Source organism: Mizuhopecten yessoensis, unplaced genomic scaffold, assembly GCF_002113885.1.
Source record: "Mizuhopecten yessoensis strain PY_sf001 unplaced genomic scaffold, ASM211388v2 scaffold10331, whole genome shotgun sequence".
NCBI lineage: Eukaryota > Metazoa > Mollusca > Bivalvia > Pectinida > Pectinidae > Mizuhopecten > Mizuhopecten yessoensis.
The window spans coordinates 816,949-833,545 of record NW_018408493.1 but is presented as its reverse complement, the minus strand read 5'-3'; the positions used below and the strand labels follow the sequence as shown (position 1 = coordinate 833,545).

The following is a 16,597-nucleotide window of genomic DNA, read 5'->3' as shown; positions in this document are numbered from 1 at the left end:
TAGTGTTCACATATAGAAGGTGTCTATGCTTGCTTTATCTGTCTGTACTTACTCTGTCGCGTCTTGGTCGCTAGTGGTCACATATAGATGGTGTCTATGCTTGCTTTATCGGTCATTTCTTTCTCTGTCGTGTCTTGATCGCTAGTGGTCACATATAGAGGGTGTCTAAGCTTACTTTATCGGTCAGTTCTTACACTGTCAAGTCTTGACCGCTTGCTTGCTTTATCATTAGTTCTTACTCTGTCGATTCTTGACCGATAGTGGTCACTTGTAGAATATATATTATAACTACTTGCAGAACATGCATATTTTGTTTAGTCTTGTTGTGTCGGTCAGCAAAGTAGCTATAATAGTCCCATGTAAGTTGTGTCTATGCTGGCTGTAGAGGTCATTGCTCGACTGCTATCGTCATGACTACATGTACACATGGTCAAAGTGGTCAGTCTATGTCGAATATACTGTTAAATAAAACTTTGGCGATTATGCTTCGGTCAGTTAAATTTCAGGAAAAGCTTGTTTGTTAACAATCACACGAGAAATAAACATCTTAAACATCGTTCTCGTGTTCAATGTTTCCTTTTCTGATTTTCCTATATGTAGTCGTTCTCTTTGGCAGTGTCTCTGTGAACACCCGTCTTCATTTGACCTCTTATGACCGCATTTGACCTCGTATGACATTAGCTGTTGGGAGGACATCAAACGCGATACATACAAACAAAAACATGTTCAATGTATTGTTTGTTGACGGACTTGTTGTATGGACAATGACTTCCCTTACATATCACTAGGTATGCGAGCGAGAGTCGTCAGGTGTGCTTTATAGTCAACTATCTAAAGTGTTTTTCACGAAATGCGCATCGCGTTTATATGGTTTTTTTCAAAAATTATAGGAGTACTGACATATTACTTCAAATAACGAGTAAAGTGGGTATATCATGGGCCGTGCTAATACTAAAAAGAGATTATGGTAGCCATCAAGTTTACGGCAAACCTCGGAGATTATCAAATTCACCAGAAGAAAAGAGTCGACCACCTTGTATGACGAAGGATGAACGTACGACACATACGGGTGTTTGTGTGTCTTAATAAATACATTTGAATAATAAAAGCATTCAAGTAGTACAATTAAAAATGACCAAAACATCTTTTCAAAGGCTTAAATATCTTTAATGTATTTTGAATTACTTCTGATAAGAACTGAAGCCAGATTGTTTTATAGGACAAGAGCTATGTGCACTAGGTAGTAAAACAACAACAACAACAACAACAACAACAACAATACAAAGGATATGCATCACACCAATCTGGTTAAATATTGGTAATGATAAAGGTATAAACTTATGAAGCCGTGACTTTCTTTGTTTTTCGCCTGTTGCCCGTGTTAGCTTTGTACCACAGTTTCAGCTCTGCTATCGTCGTTGGGAGTTCGTGGCCCAATGTTTCCGGTAGCAATGACGTCAAATAGACCGCTATAAGACACATGACAGAAAAGACTGCTCCCGGTAGCCAAATGATGACGTTGGCCTATGATGAATAGAAATAATATCAGTTAGTCTATTTAAGGATTATTTAGAGTACACTTCGTTTTTTGTGCTAAAGCTCCATAACATAAAAAATATATTTAAGTCGATCCTTATAATGTAATCTACTATACACAATCACAGTGGAAATCCACTTGTATTGATGGACTCTTTTCTCTTAGAAATTATTACGCCGCTGTATCAGCCAATCAAAAGCAAAGTTACAAACGGCGACGTCATTTATTTACGTTATGGGCTGATGACATAAATTTTTAAGCCAATGCAAATGTTTGTTACAAGCAAAATTATATTATTACTATACAAACTGTCACCACTAATGTAATTGGTAAAAAAATCGGTAGTAATTTATCACGTTAGTAAAAGTTAATGGATTTCACCTTTTTAATTTATCTACGTCATGGGCTGATAACATAAATTTTTAAGCCAATGCAAAAGTTTGTTACAAGCAAATTTAAGTTATTAGTATATATACTGTCACTACTAATGCAATTGGTAACAAAATCGGTAGTAATTTATCACGTTAGTAAAAGTTAATAGATTTCCCCTTTTTAATTTAACAATGCAATATTTTTCTGAAAGAATTATATTTCGTTAAAGAAATTAAGAAAAGTAAAAACACATTTGACAATTGAAAACAACTGTTGCTTTCATTATATGAATGTATGTTTAAATTCATTTTGTTCATTTTCAAGATCCATCATAATAATTTGTGCATAAAATATTATCTCTGTAATTGGAGATAATGAGAGGGGGGAAAATCAAATAAATAAATAAATAAATAAATATTCCGGACTAATAAGGTTCTCATATTATACCGGAGCGGATATTTGACAAAAACAGCGAATTAGCACGCCACCACTGTCGGATTGTTTCTCCTTACCACAGACCCGGCAAACGGGGCCAGCATTCCTCCCATCCTAGAACATGTCGTTGCCAGTCCTAGTCCGACGCTCCTTAAAATCATACGAGAAACATGTACATAAACTCACCACATATAAAAGAACATGCATACAAAGCAATCGTCAGATACAAACTTGAATACTGCTCTTCTGTTCGGAACCCACACAACATAAACCAAATTCAAAAATAGAGAAAAAAAAAACGAAGAGCAGCACGCTACGTAAATAACAAATATCACTACATCAGCTCAGTTACAGACATGATCCACACACTACAATGGCCAACACTACGAACACGACGCCTTCATTCAAGAATAACTTTTTTATGTAATAGTTCACCAACTCGTAGCAATAAACCCTATATATATACTCACACCCGTAGACCTTCGGACCAGACATGCACACCCTCACGCATACAAACACATATCTGCTACAAAGGACACCAACAAATATTCATTCTTTCCACACACAATAACACAATGGAATCTCCTTCCCATAGCAGCAGTATAATCAACAACACTCGAGGACTTCAAGGCACACTTACCCTATGCAGGAATTGAAGCCCTCATTACACGCTAGTACATACGCACGCTTTTAACTTTTTATCTTATACCCTGCACAAAAAAACCCCATCACTGTCAATAATCCCCTTTATCACGCCTCTGCACAGGGTCCCATGCGCATAAACATCACCATTGACGGAGCCTTTATACAGCTGATAAGAAGAAGACAGTTTAAACATTATGCTGTAAATCGTCATTGGAAACAACACAATTATATCTACAGCATTAACACGTTTAATTCTGCATTAATTTATTATTGTTCTTTATTTTGACTTCTTTCGATTTGAGGTACAAATGTAAAATAATTTGAATATCATGTACTTAAATAAGTAAGTTCTAATTCGTATTTAATTTCTTATTTCATTTAGGGAATAGGTTTGGATGGTTCTACTGGCGATTATAATCGCACGGAGGGACGGTAGTCTATTGATAGGACGCTGGGCTCGTGACCGAAGGGTTGCGGGTTCGCATCACGGCACAGCCCTGTGCTGTATGTTTGAGTAAGATACTTTACTCTGCTTGTTCCAGTCTACTCAGCTCTAAATGAGTACGTGGCTGGGAAGTGCTAGAATTGTAGAATGCTAGCTGTGAGCAACGAAATGGCAGTACCGTCTGTATGCCCCCAGGGAGTTGAGAAAGATATTGACTAGTTGCAAAGGCCCTATAACCACGGATAATAATTTGTGAACCGCTTTGAGACGCCCTATGAACTAGGTTGTGATAAAACAGTATATAAGAACCTCGAATTATTATTATTACTATTATCATAATTATAATGAACGTGAGACTCAAACATGTGATTGCAAGTATGAAATTTGGTTACAGATGCCAAACGGTATTTACACTACACCATACGGCTGATTCGTCCTTCTAGGTCTCATCAGTGATGCTAAAGACCAAAATATTGTTGGAACAACATGAACTTTGGTTTGAACACTCAAGGCCGATAGCAATCAAACGCATGTTTTAATCGCCAGTTCACACGAAAAACAATACTCTGTCCCCATGTTATCAAATATACTGCAGAGCAAATGTAAATATACATGATTAAGTCTGACTGTATACGTTGGGTCAGAGCCTGACTTGGTATAATATTGTTTCGTTAGGGAAGAATCATTATTAAGCCTCACACCTTTTATGTCAATCATTTATTTAAGACAAGTCACAGATAAATGTACTTTTGTTAAAAAGCTTTTACTGGAAAAGTTAGCTTCATCGCCTATTTTCTGGGTTATCATGTGAAAATAATATAATCCAAAATTAAATCTGGGATTGTCTCTTACCTTAGGTTAGTAGGGTACAATTCAGGTGTGTAGAGTAATACTGTACTAAATGACGCTGTAATCCCAAACTTCCCAATGAAGTTAAAAACAAGAGAAACGGTTCCTAAAGCAGTGACGTCATCTAAAATATAATAAGCAAACATTGACGGTATTACAGAAAATCAAAGCTTGTTTTCAACACAGGTCTCTCTTCTTAAACAAAAAAATAACAGGGAGTTATAAAAATAGTATAAACATTGTACATGTAACTTACACCAGGGAAGAAAATAGCAACAGGTCAACCGATAGGCAAAGCCGAATTAATACTATAATACCTTTCTTTTGCGTGCCATCATCTAACAAATACTGTAAAGTTGTTTTCCCCACCGGATATCTATTTTTGCGATTTTAGCGGTATTATCTATTTTTGCAAAATTACAGGTCCATCCTTACCATATTCTTATGTGCAATGACCACTAGAAATGAAATCCGCGAACAATTGATATCGTAAATATGGCATCTTTGGAAATCCACGAAAATAAAAAACCGCAAAAAAAAGACTTCTGCAGTATAGGGTAAATCATTGTACATAATTATGTTCCATAAAATGTTTGATAACAATCTATGTAACTACCTTGGTACGTTCTACATACTGTAGAAACAGCTAGAGAGACACCGGCTATTGTATGGAATATTATACAACTTTTCCTCCTTCCAAATCTGAAACAAACAATAGTCCAGGACGCTAGATGTTTACTAAATTCTATGAACCTAATAATATGTAAAATAATGTGCATATAATGTACAATGTACAATATAAATTTTCTCTAATACTTAATGAATGAATACATATTTTTATGTAAATGTATATAGCAAAACTCTTAAAATGCACGGCGCAGGTGGACCTCTTATTTCATGTTCCAATGACAAACTTCGTTTCATGAACCAAGACAAAATATTACTACAGGAAAAATGTACATAAATACGCACGAAGTTTAAAAGTATAATTATAAAAAAATAAGTTCACGTAAGCCGAACTGATTTTTATTTTATTTAACTATGATAAGTAAACCTTGTGGGTAAATTCAAAGTTATTTAGTTCCAGCTTATAAACCTTCAAAGAAATTGAAATTATCCGGAAAACTGGAGTCGGGATTTTCCAAATTCCACTGTATTAGTTTTACCTTTTGATGGAGTACCAATGTGCGGCAGAGGCCGGGTACTCAACCAGGGCCATGAGGAAGAAGTTGATATAACGGTCACCAGACAGTGACGTAGATCCCAGGTATAATGCATAATACACAAGGCTGTTGGTTGTCCTGAAAAAATTGAGGTTCTGAATTGGGTTACACTGCAAACTGATTAACAGATATAGCAATATTCCTGTACAAATCATGTAGGCTCACTTGCACACTTACTGTAAATGTGAAAATTGTTGCGGTGTGGAAATGTTTGCGTTTTTCGTGTTGAGTACATTTACGCGAACATATGCACGCGCGAATATTGATGTAAAGATATACCAGAACCATTACCGACGCGAACATTTCCACATTGCAATCATTTTAAACAGTCACCACACGCAAGTTTACCTGGTCGCCACTAGCTTAGTGAGATGGATAGCTCTATATCAATATTTACAACTCAACAGTCCCCCTCTGTCAATCAATGCACGGTGTAATCCAAATCGTAAGATTTGACCTCAAATATACTTTTGACCAAAGTGCTGCTCTCGATTCAATCTTTATTATTAATTGTCTAATTATAGGTGTATTTTGCCACACCAGTGATAAAGTTTTAATTGAACCACACCGCTATTTAATTAAAATATTTTGGCTTTCTGCATCTAAAAACTACATTTTAACAGGTGCTCGATCTCCTGGTTTTTGTAGTGATTATCTTACACATTGAGTCCAATTCAAACTATAAACAACTCTTAAATATACTCACCATGTATACCAAAGTATGAGGGAATTAAAAAGAATTCGCTTGTGTTTAAATATAGTCAATGCATTGTATTTTTCCGGCTTTCTATCATTATGAATTATTTTGTCATCATTGGAATTGTTTTGTATGTCCATCTCCGCTGTTAGTGAGTTTTCTTCCGGTGGAATGCTGGCAGGTTTTGCCAAAAATGCTTCCATTTCATTGGCTTTTGTAGAGGCAGCGTTGATGACGGAATCAAAGTCCTTCCCATTCATGCGAGCCGCCATGCGGATGATTTTTTCTGCTCTTTCTTTCTTGCCGTTTGCAAGAAGCCATCTAAGCGATTCTTCAAGAAACCTGTTTATCAGAAGACATGAATATCTTTTGAAAATTGTATAGATTTGTTTGAAACTGATCATGCTTTTCGATGTTATAAATGTTAGAATCACAAATGGGAATTTACGTCAAATTACCCATAATGCAAATTAAATTGTTAACATCAACACACGATTTCCAGAATTAAATAACTCGATTTAAATTTAAAAGCAGAATTGTTATCACGAAGTATTAAAATATTTCGACGGTTGACACGATTCATCCAAACACTCATGCAATACCAATATTCGAACAGACTGTATGCCGATCCGACAGCAAATACAATCTGCATATAACGCCATGATACGTATCGGAAGATGTAAGCTACAGGTGCGACAAGTATGAATCCTGTAGTCCAAAAAACACTGTCAGCAATTTCCCACAAGTATCTGGAATTCACTGGCAGCGACTCCAAGGCAGTAACAGCAAGCGTTAAAACAGTTCCCTGGAACGAGAGGAGGTAGAAATGTTGAGTTTTGTTTGAACTCAAACAGGACTTGAAGACATATTTTGCGAGCTTTCGAACACGCCCGTTTCCTTTGTCAAGCAAAGAGTATAAATGGCCGATGTCCTGACTCTAAACTACTGAAAACACTGGGTGCCGAATCTTTATTACCTCTTTTCAACATTCACTAAGGGACGGAATTTGTCAACATATAACCCGTCCCCTGACTGCCTGCAGTATAGGTGTGCTATTTTGCGAATTGTCTCAATATTTTCTAACAACTGACTTTACTGATTCGGCACAATGCGGCTTAGGAAAATACGTTTCCACTGACTGATTGTTTTCTAAACATTATGATAAGGAATCCTAGGTATTAATCTCGTTGCTTTTCATGTATTGCTAAATTGAATACCAAGTTGCCTATGGTTCTTTGTTTTAAGGAGAAATGACCTATACTGACATATGCCTGGATAAAATAGTTTTATCTGAACAATTTATTGGTAGATACGTGTGGCGAAACAATGTTTGCTAGAATACTTGCATATCTGGCAGTTGATTCTTTTCTTGTCAGGAATGGCGTAAAACATATCGCTTTGAATCACTAACAGGTAACTATTTTATTGCTTGATTTTGTTTGGTTTTTTATGCTGCCCAATTGAAGGAAATAATGAAACTAAAGAAAAGAGACAAAATTGTCCATGGATTGCAAAAGGGAGTAGGGTTTGTGAGAGGCAGTAATAGACAAATTCCATAAGGAAACTAATTATAAAAATTCTGAATCATACATTTTTGATAAAAAAACAACACAAACGCGTTTAAATACGCTTAACATTAAATCATGTTATTTGTTTTATCATGAATAATACTGTTTCATGTTATACTTACTGATTGCGTTGCTCCCATTATAAACCTGAGGCCGATAAAGACTGCGGGATTAGGAGACCATGCCGTACCTAGTGCCACAACAAACAGCGCGATATGGCAGAATATATGAACGGGTTTTCGTCCGTACACATCAGATAAAGAGGCGAAGATTGCCGATCCTACTCCTTGTCCAAGAATGACAATGGTCTGAGCTAATTCTGACGCTTCTCCTCCATCACAAAACAAGTTCCACTTAAAAGAAACAAAGACATAAACACCATCATTCACTGCGAATTATTGGTTTGGGTTAACACTTTTGGGATATAAACATTACCGTGTATCTAATGGAACAACTAGATTGCTTTTGGTATGCTTATGTGTATGGTACTGGTGTTATGATTCAGTTTACTTTTGTAAGTGAAGTAAGTAACAACACTTTTTGTTTATGTGCTTAAACAGCCATTTACTTATACAGAAAAAATATTAATTTCTATTACATACAACTGAACATTGCATTATTACATAGTATTTTGTCATAATCATAAATAGGACTTGTTCCCTTGTAACAAGACAATATTATAATTTACCAAAGATTTGCACTCTACATGCCTTCCAGGTTTTACCAGTTCTCAACAAAAGACCAAAAATAATAACGGAAGCATAATAACCTTTTAAGACGTATGCAAAGATAGGGTCAACGCGCATGGAGATTTAACGTTAGCGTCGGCCTCCGCTTGGAATTTCAAATCAAGATAAATCCAAAAAGGTATGGGTATAGGGAGCTTAAATGAGGAACAATTAGTTTCAGAATTCATTTTATGATAAATTGGACCTCATTGACTTACACCTGTGTGGGTGTTAAATTCCTCCCAAAGCACGTAAATGACACAATTACTATAAAATTATAACATCATCGTGTGAAACATATTTCAACTTTTATTTTGATACCGAATATTACTCAATTTCAAGAAAGAATTGTTCTTTTTATTGAAGATTTAAGGAGAAAAGTATGTGAAATTTCATTACTAATGAGAAAATTTCCATTTTTGACACGTTAATTTACATAGTTCTAAAACGAGTCTTTTTTTCATACTTGCTTAAAAATTGGCTTCCAATAATATCTTTCAACATCAGGAATTTCAAAAAAAATGACAAACGGTAATTTTGTCATATAACACTTTTGATTAAGAAAAAAACACAAAAAACGTAGCTTTCTTTCCACTTTTCCTTTAACTTGTGTTTCTTCATGACCACAGGTCCTTGGGTCTTGATATTTTTCACGTAGGTTGTTCATGTGAATGGATTTAATTTTTGTAAACGTTGATGACCCTGAGCTTCGTTCAAGGTCACAAAAATTAAAAGTGCTTACCAATATTTCTTTTGTATGGGGAGGGAGTCAGACAAGGATATTTTTCCTTGCTTTATGCGTTTAGAGTAACTAGATAATAACTGGAACCGTAAGCCAAAGGCTTACTAATACCCCAACTCCTATATAAACCAAAACTGTAAGCTTAAGGCTAACTAAGGCAAATCACTGAAAAGCAATCCAATGTCTCCCAACAGTAATTATTTAAGTATATAGATGATTGACATACTTCCTGTACTCCCTCTCCATGCCAAAAGATATTTGCACACCAATCTCGTTATCCAGATGAACAAGGTTTGCTGTTATCGTCTGGTATAGTAGTCAGGGAAGAGTTGTCTAGACAAAGAATTTTAACAAAGGCCCATAACTCCTTAAAAAGGGTCGAAATCTAAAAAACATATCTGTAAACTTTCATGGAAATCGGCCCGGTAGTTTATGAGGCAGCCAAGGTTGTTTTCAACAACGGACCATGACTCCTTTTTAAAGGGTCTGAATGAAAAAATACTTCTTGGATGCACAATGTCAGGGGGTAGTTACTATATCTGTAAACTTCCGTTTAAATTGGCCCCATAGCTTTGTAAGAGTTGTCTGGACAAGTATTGTTCAGCAAAGGGCCGTTAAGTTACTCCGTAAAAAAGGGTCAGATTGAAAAATAGTAATACCTGACTGCAGGTTGTAGTTATCTTATCGGGAAATTTTCGTTGAAATTGGTCTATTACTTTAGAAGGATTTGTCCGAACAGACTTTTTCTACGGACAGACAGACGGACAGACAAACTGATTCCAGTATACGGGGTATAATAAAGTGTATACTAGTTTTACTATTAATATTATTTTATTGTTTCTTTATAATTGCATATTTTTGTCTATAACACAATCTGAACCTTAAGTAGTTCTCCAGAGGAAAGATTACTTTGGCAGCATACATATTCATGAGTTATTGCTGCTGCACATAACTTAAAAAAACATGCGTAATATAATAAAGTATTTTGGTATGATACAAAAACAAAAAATATATCGGTATTTGCCAAAATAAACATTGATAATCAAATCTCCCTGATTATGTGAAATCGGGCATTTGTTCATGTTTGGCATGCTAAAAAGGACTTTACCGGTTTCGATATTACATAAAAAAAATATTCTGTAGACAGAATATATATATTTTAAAGAAATTTAAAATATAAACTACTATTTTAACTTTATACCGGTTAGTTGACAATGTTGGTTATATTTTAAATTTTGTGAATATTTTGCATGTTTTTCTAATTAAAAGTATCACTAGGTTTACTTCATGTATACCAATATGACATATTCAAAATAACAGTAATTTTATACACTATACATAATCATTATTTATTTTCAAAATAGCATTCGTCTGTGACATTTACATGTCATTTTGTAGGATACCCCGTCACTCAACTTGGTGTTACGCAAGGAGGTCCACTACGGTTATCAGTAGGAATTATGAATAATCATTTATAGAGTTATTAATTATTTTTGTGTATCTACATATGGCAAAAGAATAAAAGAAAACAAATTGGGGCCAAATGTTGACCCAACCTTAAGAAATAAACGAAAAAAATTGGACTTCGATATTTTATCTTGAGGGTGTTAACTTTGTAACCGAAAAATCGTTTCCGTGAAAACTAGCACCTCACGGGGAAAACAATTTACACATTGATGTTTTGAATATGCATGAAATAACCTACCTCTGTTACTATGGAGGCATCATGGCGAACATCATACTTATACCCCGATACACAGTCTGTACTTGTAACAAGTGAGGAGTTAGAACCGTTGTTGAACACATCTATAGAACATTGGTGGTAGACAAATGTGTAGGTAGAACTGTCATTGTGGTCCTGATAGGGAAATACGTCTCTTGGTGTTGTTTCTTTGCACTCAAATGGGGGACGATAGGCTTCAAATAAAACAAATACATTCCACAATGTCATTACACAAATATAAAACATATAGATAAATACTGTAGATTTGTTGAAGGAATAATCTTGCCATTATTATGATGGTTTGGAATGCGATTTCTGAGTTAGAACAAATTTTCGTGCGAGGAAATGTTTGATTGATTGACCTCGAAAGTTCACTTTATCTCGCACAACAAAATAATATATATAGGGGATATATACAATATTGTTTTATTCAAACTTGTTGATGATTTTATTCTGTAACTAAATCATATTAATTAATTTCAGTTATCTATCTTTAATCCTATCTTTTTATAAACGGTTTATCAGTAATCAGTATTTTGAACACGCATTTATCTGTATAATATTCATTCACTGAAAAGTAGAAGTTAAAAGAGGTCCAGGGGGCCTTATCGATCACCTGAATATTTAAGCAATCATAGCAAAATAGTCTCATTAAATATTATATTGCAGTAAAAATATTTCCCTCGCAAACTTTGTCGGCTCCATCTGTTGAAACTACCAGCCAAATAATTTTATAAGATTATATGCTTTTTGGTTTTTCTTCAAAAGTTGCTTGACATATTTTCCTCTGCGACCTTGTTAGTAGGTCAATGTCATTTTCCTTCTTAAACTTTGTTAGCTCTATCGCAAAAAGCCACCAGCCAAATCTTATGAATCCATTCCTTTTGGTTCTTCAGAACAAATTGTTTGAAATGTTGTTGACCTCTGTGACCTTTTAAGTAGGTTGAGGTCAAACTTTGTCGGTCCCTATTCCAGGAATCCACCAGCCAAATATAAAGACTCTATACATTTCAATTCTTCAGAAGAAGTCGTATGAAAAGTTTGACACATTGACCCCTGTAACCTTGAAAGTAGGTCAGAGTCATTTTAGTGAGGAAACCTCATAGAACTCCATCCCAGGTACCTACTGGCAAAATAGTATGAACCTGGGCCTTATGGAACTTGAGAACAAGATTGTTAAAGTCTTAAACATATTAAACCCCTATAACCTTGAAAGTAGGTTTAAGTGATTTTGATGAGTAAAATTTATAGCACTCCATCTCAGTTACCTACTAGCTAAATATCATAACCCTAGGCCCTCAAGTTCTTCAGAAGAAGTCGCTCAAAGAAAAGGTTGACGGATGGACAGACGACGGACGTCCTAGTACGGCATAAGCTCACATGGCCCTTCGGGCAATGTGAGCTAATTAAACCAATACTTCAACAAACGAGAACATAGTTGGATCCAAAATACGACGATAGCAACAGCAGCAACAAAAACGACGAAAACAGCAGTAGAACCAACGATGACAACGAAAACAACAACAACGACGGCGAAAGCAACAGCAACAACAACAACAACAGAAACTGATCCAAGTGACAGTGAAATATGTAGGACAAGTAACCAAAAACCAAAAGCGAAACCAAAAACTCAGAAATGATAGGAACGACCGGAACGTAACATTATCACCAATTGAAGATGAAATTGATAAAAAAATGTAATGTTAGAACTGAGAACCCAAACAATACACAATCATTTCGAATTTGCAGCTTTTGCCTGAATTGTTTAAGTATACTTTATTGTAAATTCAAATACTGCTTATTTTACTTCGCAGTGTCTGCAATCTCATCAGTTTGGAAATAACGAAATAAGACAAACTCGTTACCACTGATGTAAAATAGAAGAAAAAACCCATTATAGAAATTATAACATTTACTGAGAAAACGCTTAAAAAATCATTGTGTCGTCGCATATGACAACCTAATATCGACATAGTGTAAGACTATTAGCAATGACATCAATAGCTTACCTATAAAGACGATGGAGAGAAGGTGGAATGCAACTGGAATAACTGTAAAGAGACAAATAAAGATTTGGCCTCTCTGGTACCTTCCCCATGTTCCGAGGGATTTCCAAATCTCATTGATATCCAGGGGACCGTCCATGCTTATAATCTTAAATGGCTATATCGAGCGCAAGTCTTTCCTCAAAATCAAACGAATATGAATTCGGATGATCATGTGATTTCAAGGGTATGAGGTTGAATGCGTTGATACAAGATTTTAAAACTTACATCAGATTACGCGTTATAAATAAACACTGTATCTGTAGTATAATGTATTCACCGGGCTATGTTGACTTTACCAGACGTGACGTTGCATCTCATAAAAAAAGATAATATAGTACCGTTTGTAGTTTGAGTGACTGTGTCTGACTGATGTATGATATTGCGATGATATTTAAGCAATGAATGTTTTAGCAAATGTTGTTATGGTCCTATAACACACATTACTAATGATTACAAGCTTAATAAAACTCGGTAAGGTTATTTGTAAGTGTGTCTCCAATAGAAATGTGTGTTAAAGAACCATAACAGTATATGCTTAAATATTTGTTATCTATAGTTCTATTATATTGCGAGGGGATAATAACTCGTTTTAACTAGATAAGTAACAAGATAGTTTTCTTTATCAGACTGACACTTCATGATATATTGGCCCTTACACAAACATCATATGTCATCAGAATTATGCTTAAATGAGTCTCACATTAATAAATCTCAATTCCATCCAATAACATCACGACACAGCAACTTAAAAAGCATAAGACTATTAAGTCTTTCTATATATTTAATGTACTATCATGAACATGTGAGTATTAAGCATTCCAGTACCATTGCCAAAACCATCATGTAACCATCAATTGGAAACTTTTTATTCGTTTTAACATAAAATTTCAGAACAGAAACCGATATCGTATGGAATTTTATTAAAGATGTTAAGATGAAAAAAAAACACCAAACATATCAACACTAGTGTCATGAAAGTGGAAAGCAGGGCAGGGCAGGGCAGGGCAGGGCATGGCAGCAGGGCAGGGCAGGGCAGGGCAGGGTTAGGGTTCAAACAATTCTGACATCCAATCACAATACTGGTTGGTCTTATCTTTTAACGAATGTATACGACATCTTCGTTATGCCATTACTATGAATAAACATACTTGTGTTTTTAAATCAAACATTCATTCATTCAACACCACAAACATAAGATCATGATAAAAATATGAAAATACAACTGTATTTTTAAATCTGATATTTCGCTTTCATATTAAATCCATGCAGTTATCTTAACCTTTTAATCTGTCTTTGTTTCATCCTGAGAAATACTTGTTCTCAAGACAAACGTTCTGAAACTGGTAAAGTCATATACGGCCCCCTTGATGAAAGACGATCATGAAACCCCTCAGAATACAAGGGAAGTACTAGTGGTGGCAGATGAGATATTTCAGTTATTAGCATGATTTATGCAAAGCCTTAACAAATAAAAACCAAAAGACCCACACGTATCGACATGTTGTTCGATCTGTTTTTGTGTCTTCTTAGTTCTTGTTATCTGTTGGAATCAACCTAAATTTTGGATTTAATTCTAGTGTTTTAACACAGTAACACCTGTGGCTCCTCTTTTCTATTTAACCTTATGATTCAGGGAAAGGCAAATGCCATCGTATTATTTCCTAACTGATCGGATAGCAAAAACCGGAAAGGTAAACCAAGACAACGTTTAGTAAACTTAGCTACACAAATCGACATTACACTTTCAATTTGAATTAATGGTATGATTTTCCTTAGTTGAAAACATCTACATTTTACTGTTTGCGGACGTATAGATGTTACTATAGAAACAAATGCTAGTATTAGGACAAAAGGCTACGGAAATAAAACAAACAAAAAAATACATGAAGCAACGTCCAGGCGTCAGAGGCATGCATGGTGATAAATCCTCAAGATCCTAATATTAAAGGCATGAAAAACAATACATTTACTATAAATAAAAGCACCAGAGGATTATTTTCATCACTCTCATTATGTAGCATTCATAATGAGTATATTTAGGAGTTCTTACTCCTGTGGATGTTCCTTGATTATCAAGATAGTTGCCTTATTCGTCCTTGAAAAGGTGAAACATAAAAGGGAGACAAATTAGATGCTTTGCTTACTTGCCTGAAAATACATTTATACTCTCGTGTTTAGCATGCAAACAACCTTACTACACACGGGATATACTCTGTTCTGTGTTTTGCCCAATAATAACACAAATACGTGTCTAGTCGAAAATGAGCATTTATTTGATTAAAATGCCAGTAATGAAATTATGACCAATTGATACATGTTGATGGTATAAAGGCAACAAAAGATTGGGGATCTTCAATAGAAAAACGCCCCATACATGTACATGTAGCTATATTTGTACAGTCATAATACGGTGGACATGCAGGGGAGGAGGAAGGAAAACATTTTTTTTTTGTTTTTACAATTTTTTCAGTGGAGTGTCACGTGACATCCGACACCAAAATTAGTCGTCAAACCCGTAGCCGGGCTGACTACGTTTCCGGTCGACCAGCCCTTACCCGGGCTGGCTACATTTTACGTTTCCGGAATAAAAGGACTAGTGTAACATATAACTTAAATGATTGAATACAACAAATACATTAATTGACTAACATAAAAAAGGCATTTACTAAACAGATTGTATAAATTGCTTTATGTATAACATAAATACAAATATAACAGGTATGTTCTTCACGTAACAAAACAGGGAGTGTCACTTACAAATGAACGTCCAAATTGAAGCACGAATTACAACAGAAGTGTGTATGTATTTAGTATTTTGTCTGTATTCATCCATTTAGCTATTAGCTATTGACTAACACATCATTCTTTTGTTTACTTTATTTATATTTATCTGTTTATATCCTTTCCCTTGTGATCAATACGTAAGTTTACCGTTGACAATAACAACTAGCTGATTGTGTGGTGAATTTTGGGTCGAGTTATCTCCCTTAGACCGATAACCGCGCCGACAACCTGGATGTGACATCTCGGCGCGGTCTCTTAAGGTATTTCATTCAGGCTCATGTCAGTGTATATAGTATGAGACTGGCTAATAACTTTTCCTCAAAATGATAAAAATGTGGAAGTTGGTTGGTATACCCATGTCAGGAAAAATGTCAATAATGACATTTGCAGAAATTATTTGTTGAAAATATTGTTGACTTTGTCTGAAAAGTAACATTTGAATGCAGAATTCTAGTGGCGCAAAATTGCATTGAATATTATGATTCATGAAAACACTTACCTGTACATGCATTTCTGAAGTATCCGTGGATTGACTATTATTGAGAAAAATGTAAGAAAATACTTCAAATCTCAAGAATGATGGCATGTATTTTCATTGGATATTTTACAATAATTCATGAAGCTAACAAGGCTATTGATTCAAGTCAAGCCAGATTACCTGAGTGGCAACCTGAAGGTATTTTGAATGGTGTATAGGTAAAATCGCACTTGCTTTGCATGCTTTTTCCCAACTTCAGGCAGCCTTGTTGGCTTTATGCTCAGTTGTGATTTATTCAGTGGAAATATATGCTATTATTCTGG

The 16,597-nt window shown here is 35.1% G+C and overlaps 1 protein-coding gene across 1 annotated transcript; it reads right to left on the bottom strand.

Annotated features, from left to right (window-relative positions):
* Positions 1-1,285: 1,285 nt before the first annotated feature.
* On the bottom strand, positions 1,286-13,231 carry LOC110460207 (organic cation transporter protein-like). The gene is made up of 10 exons (XM_021513002.1): positions 12,974-13,231; positions 10,947-11,158; positions 7,894-8,124; positions 6,806-7,008; positions 6,213-6,545; positions 5,450-5,584; positions 4,900-4,985; positions 4,287-4,407; positions 2,422-2,494; positions 1,286-1,524 (listed from the first exon to the last, which is right to left on the bottom strand). The coding sequence occupies exons 1-10, from the start codon at positions 13,107-13,109 to the stop codon at positions 1,339-1,341; spliced, it is 1,716 nt and encodes a 571-aa protein (XP_021368677.1). The 5' UTR covers positions 13,110-13,231; the 3' UTR covers positions 1,286-1,338.
* Positions 13,232-16,597: the final 3,366 nt, after the last annotated feature.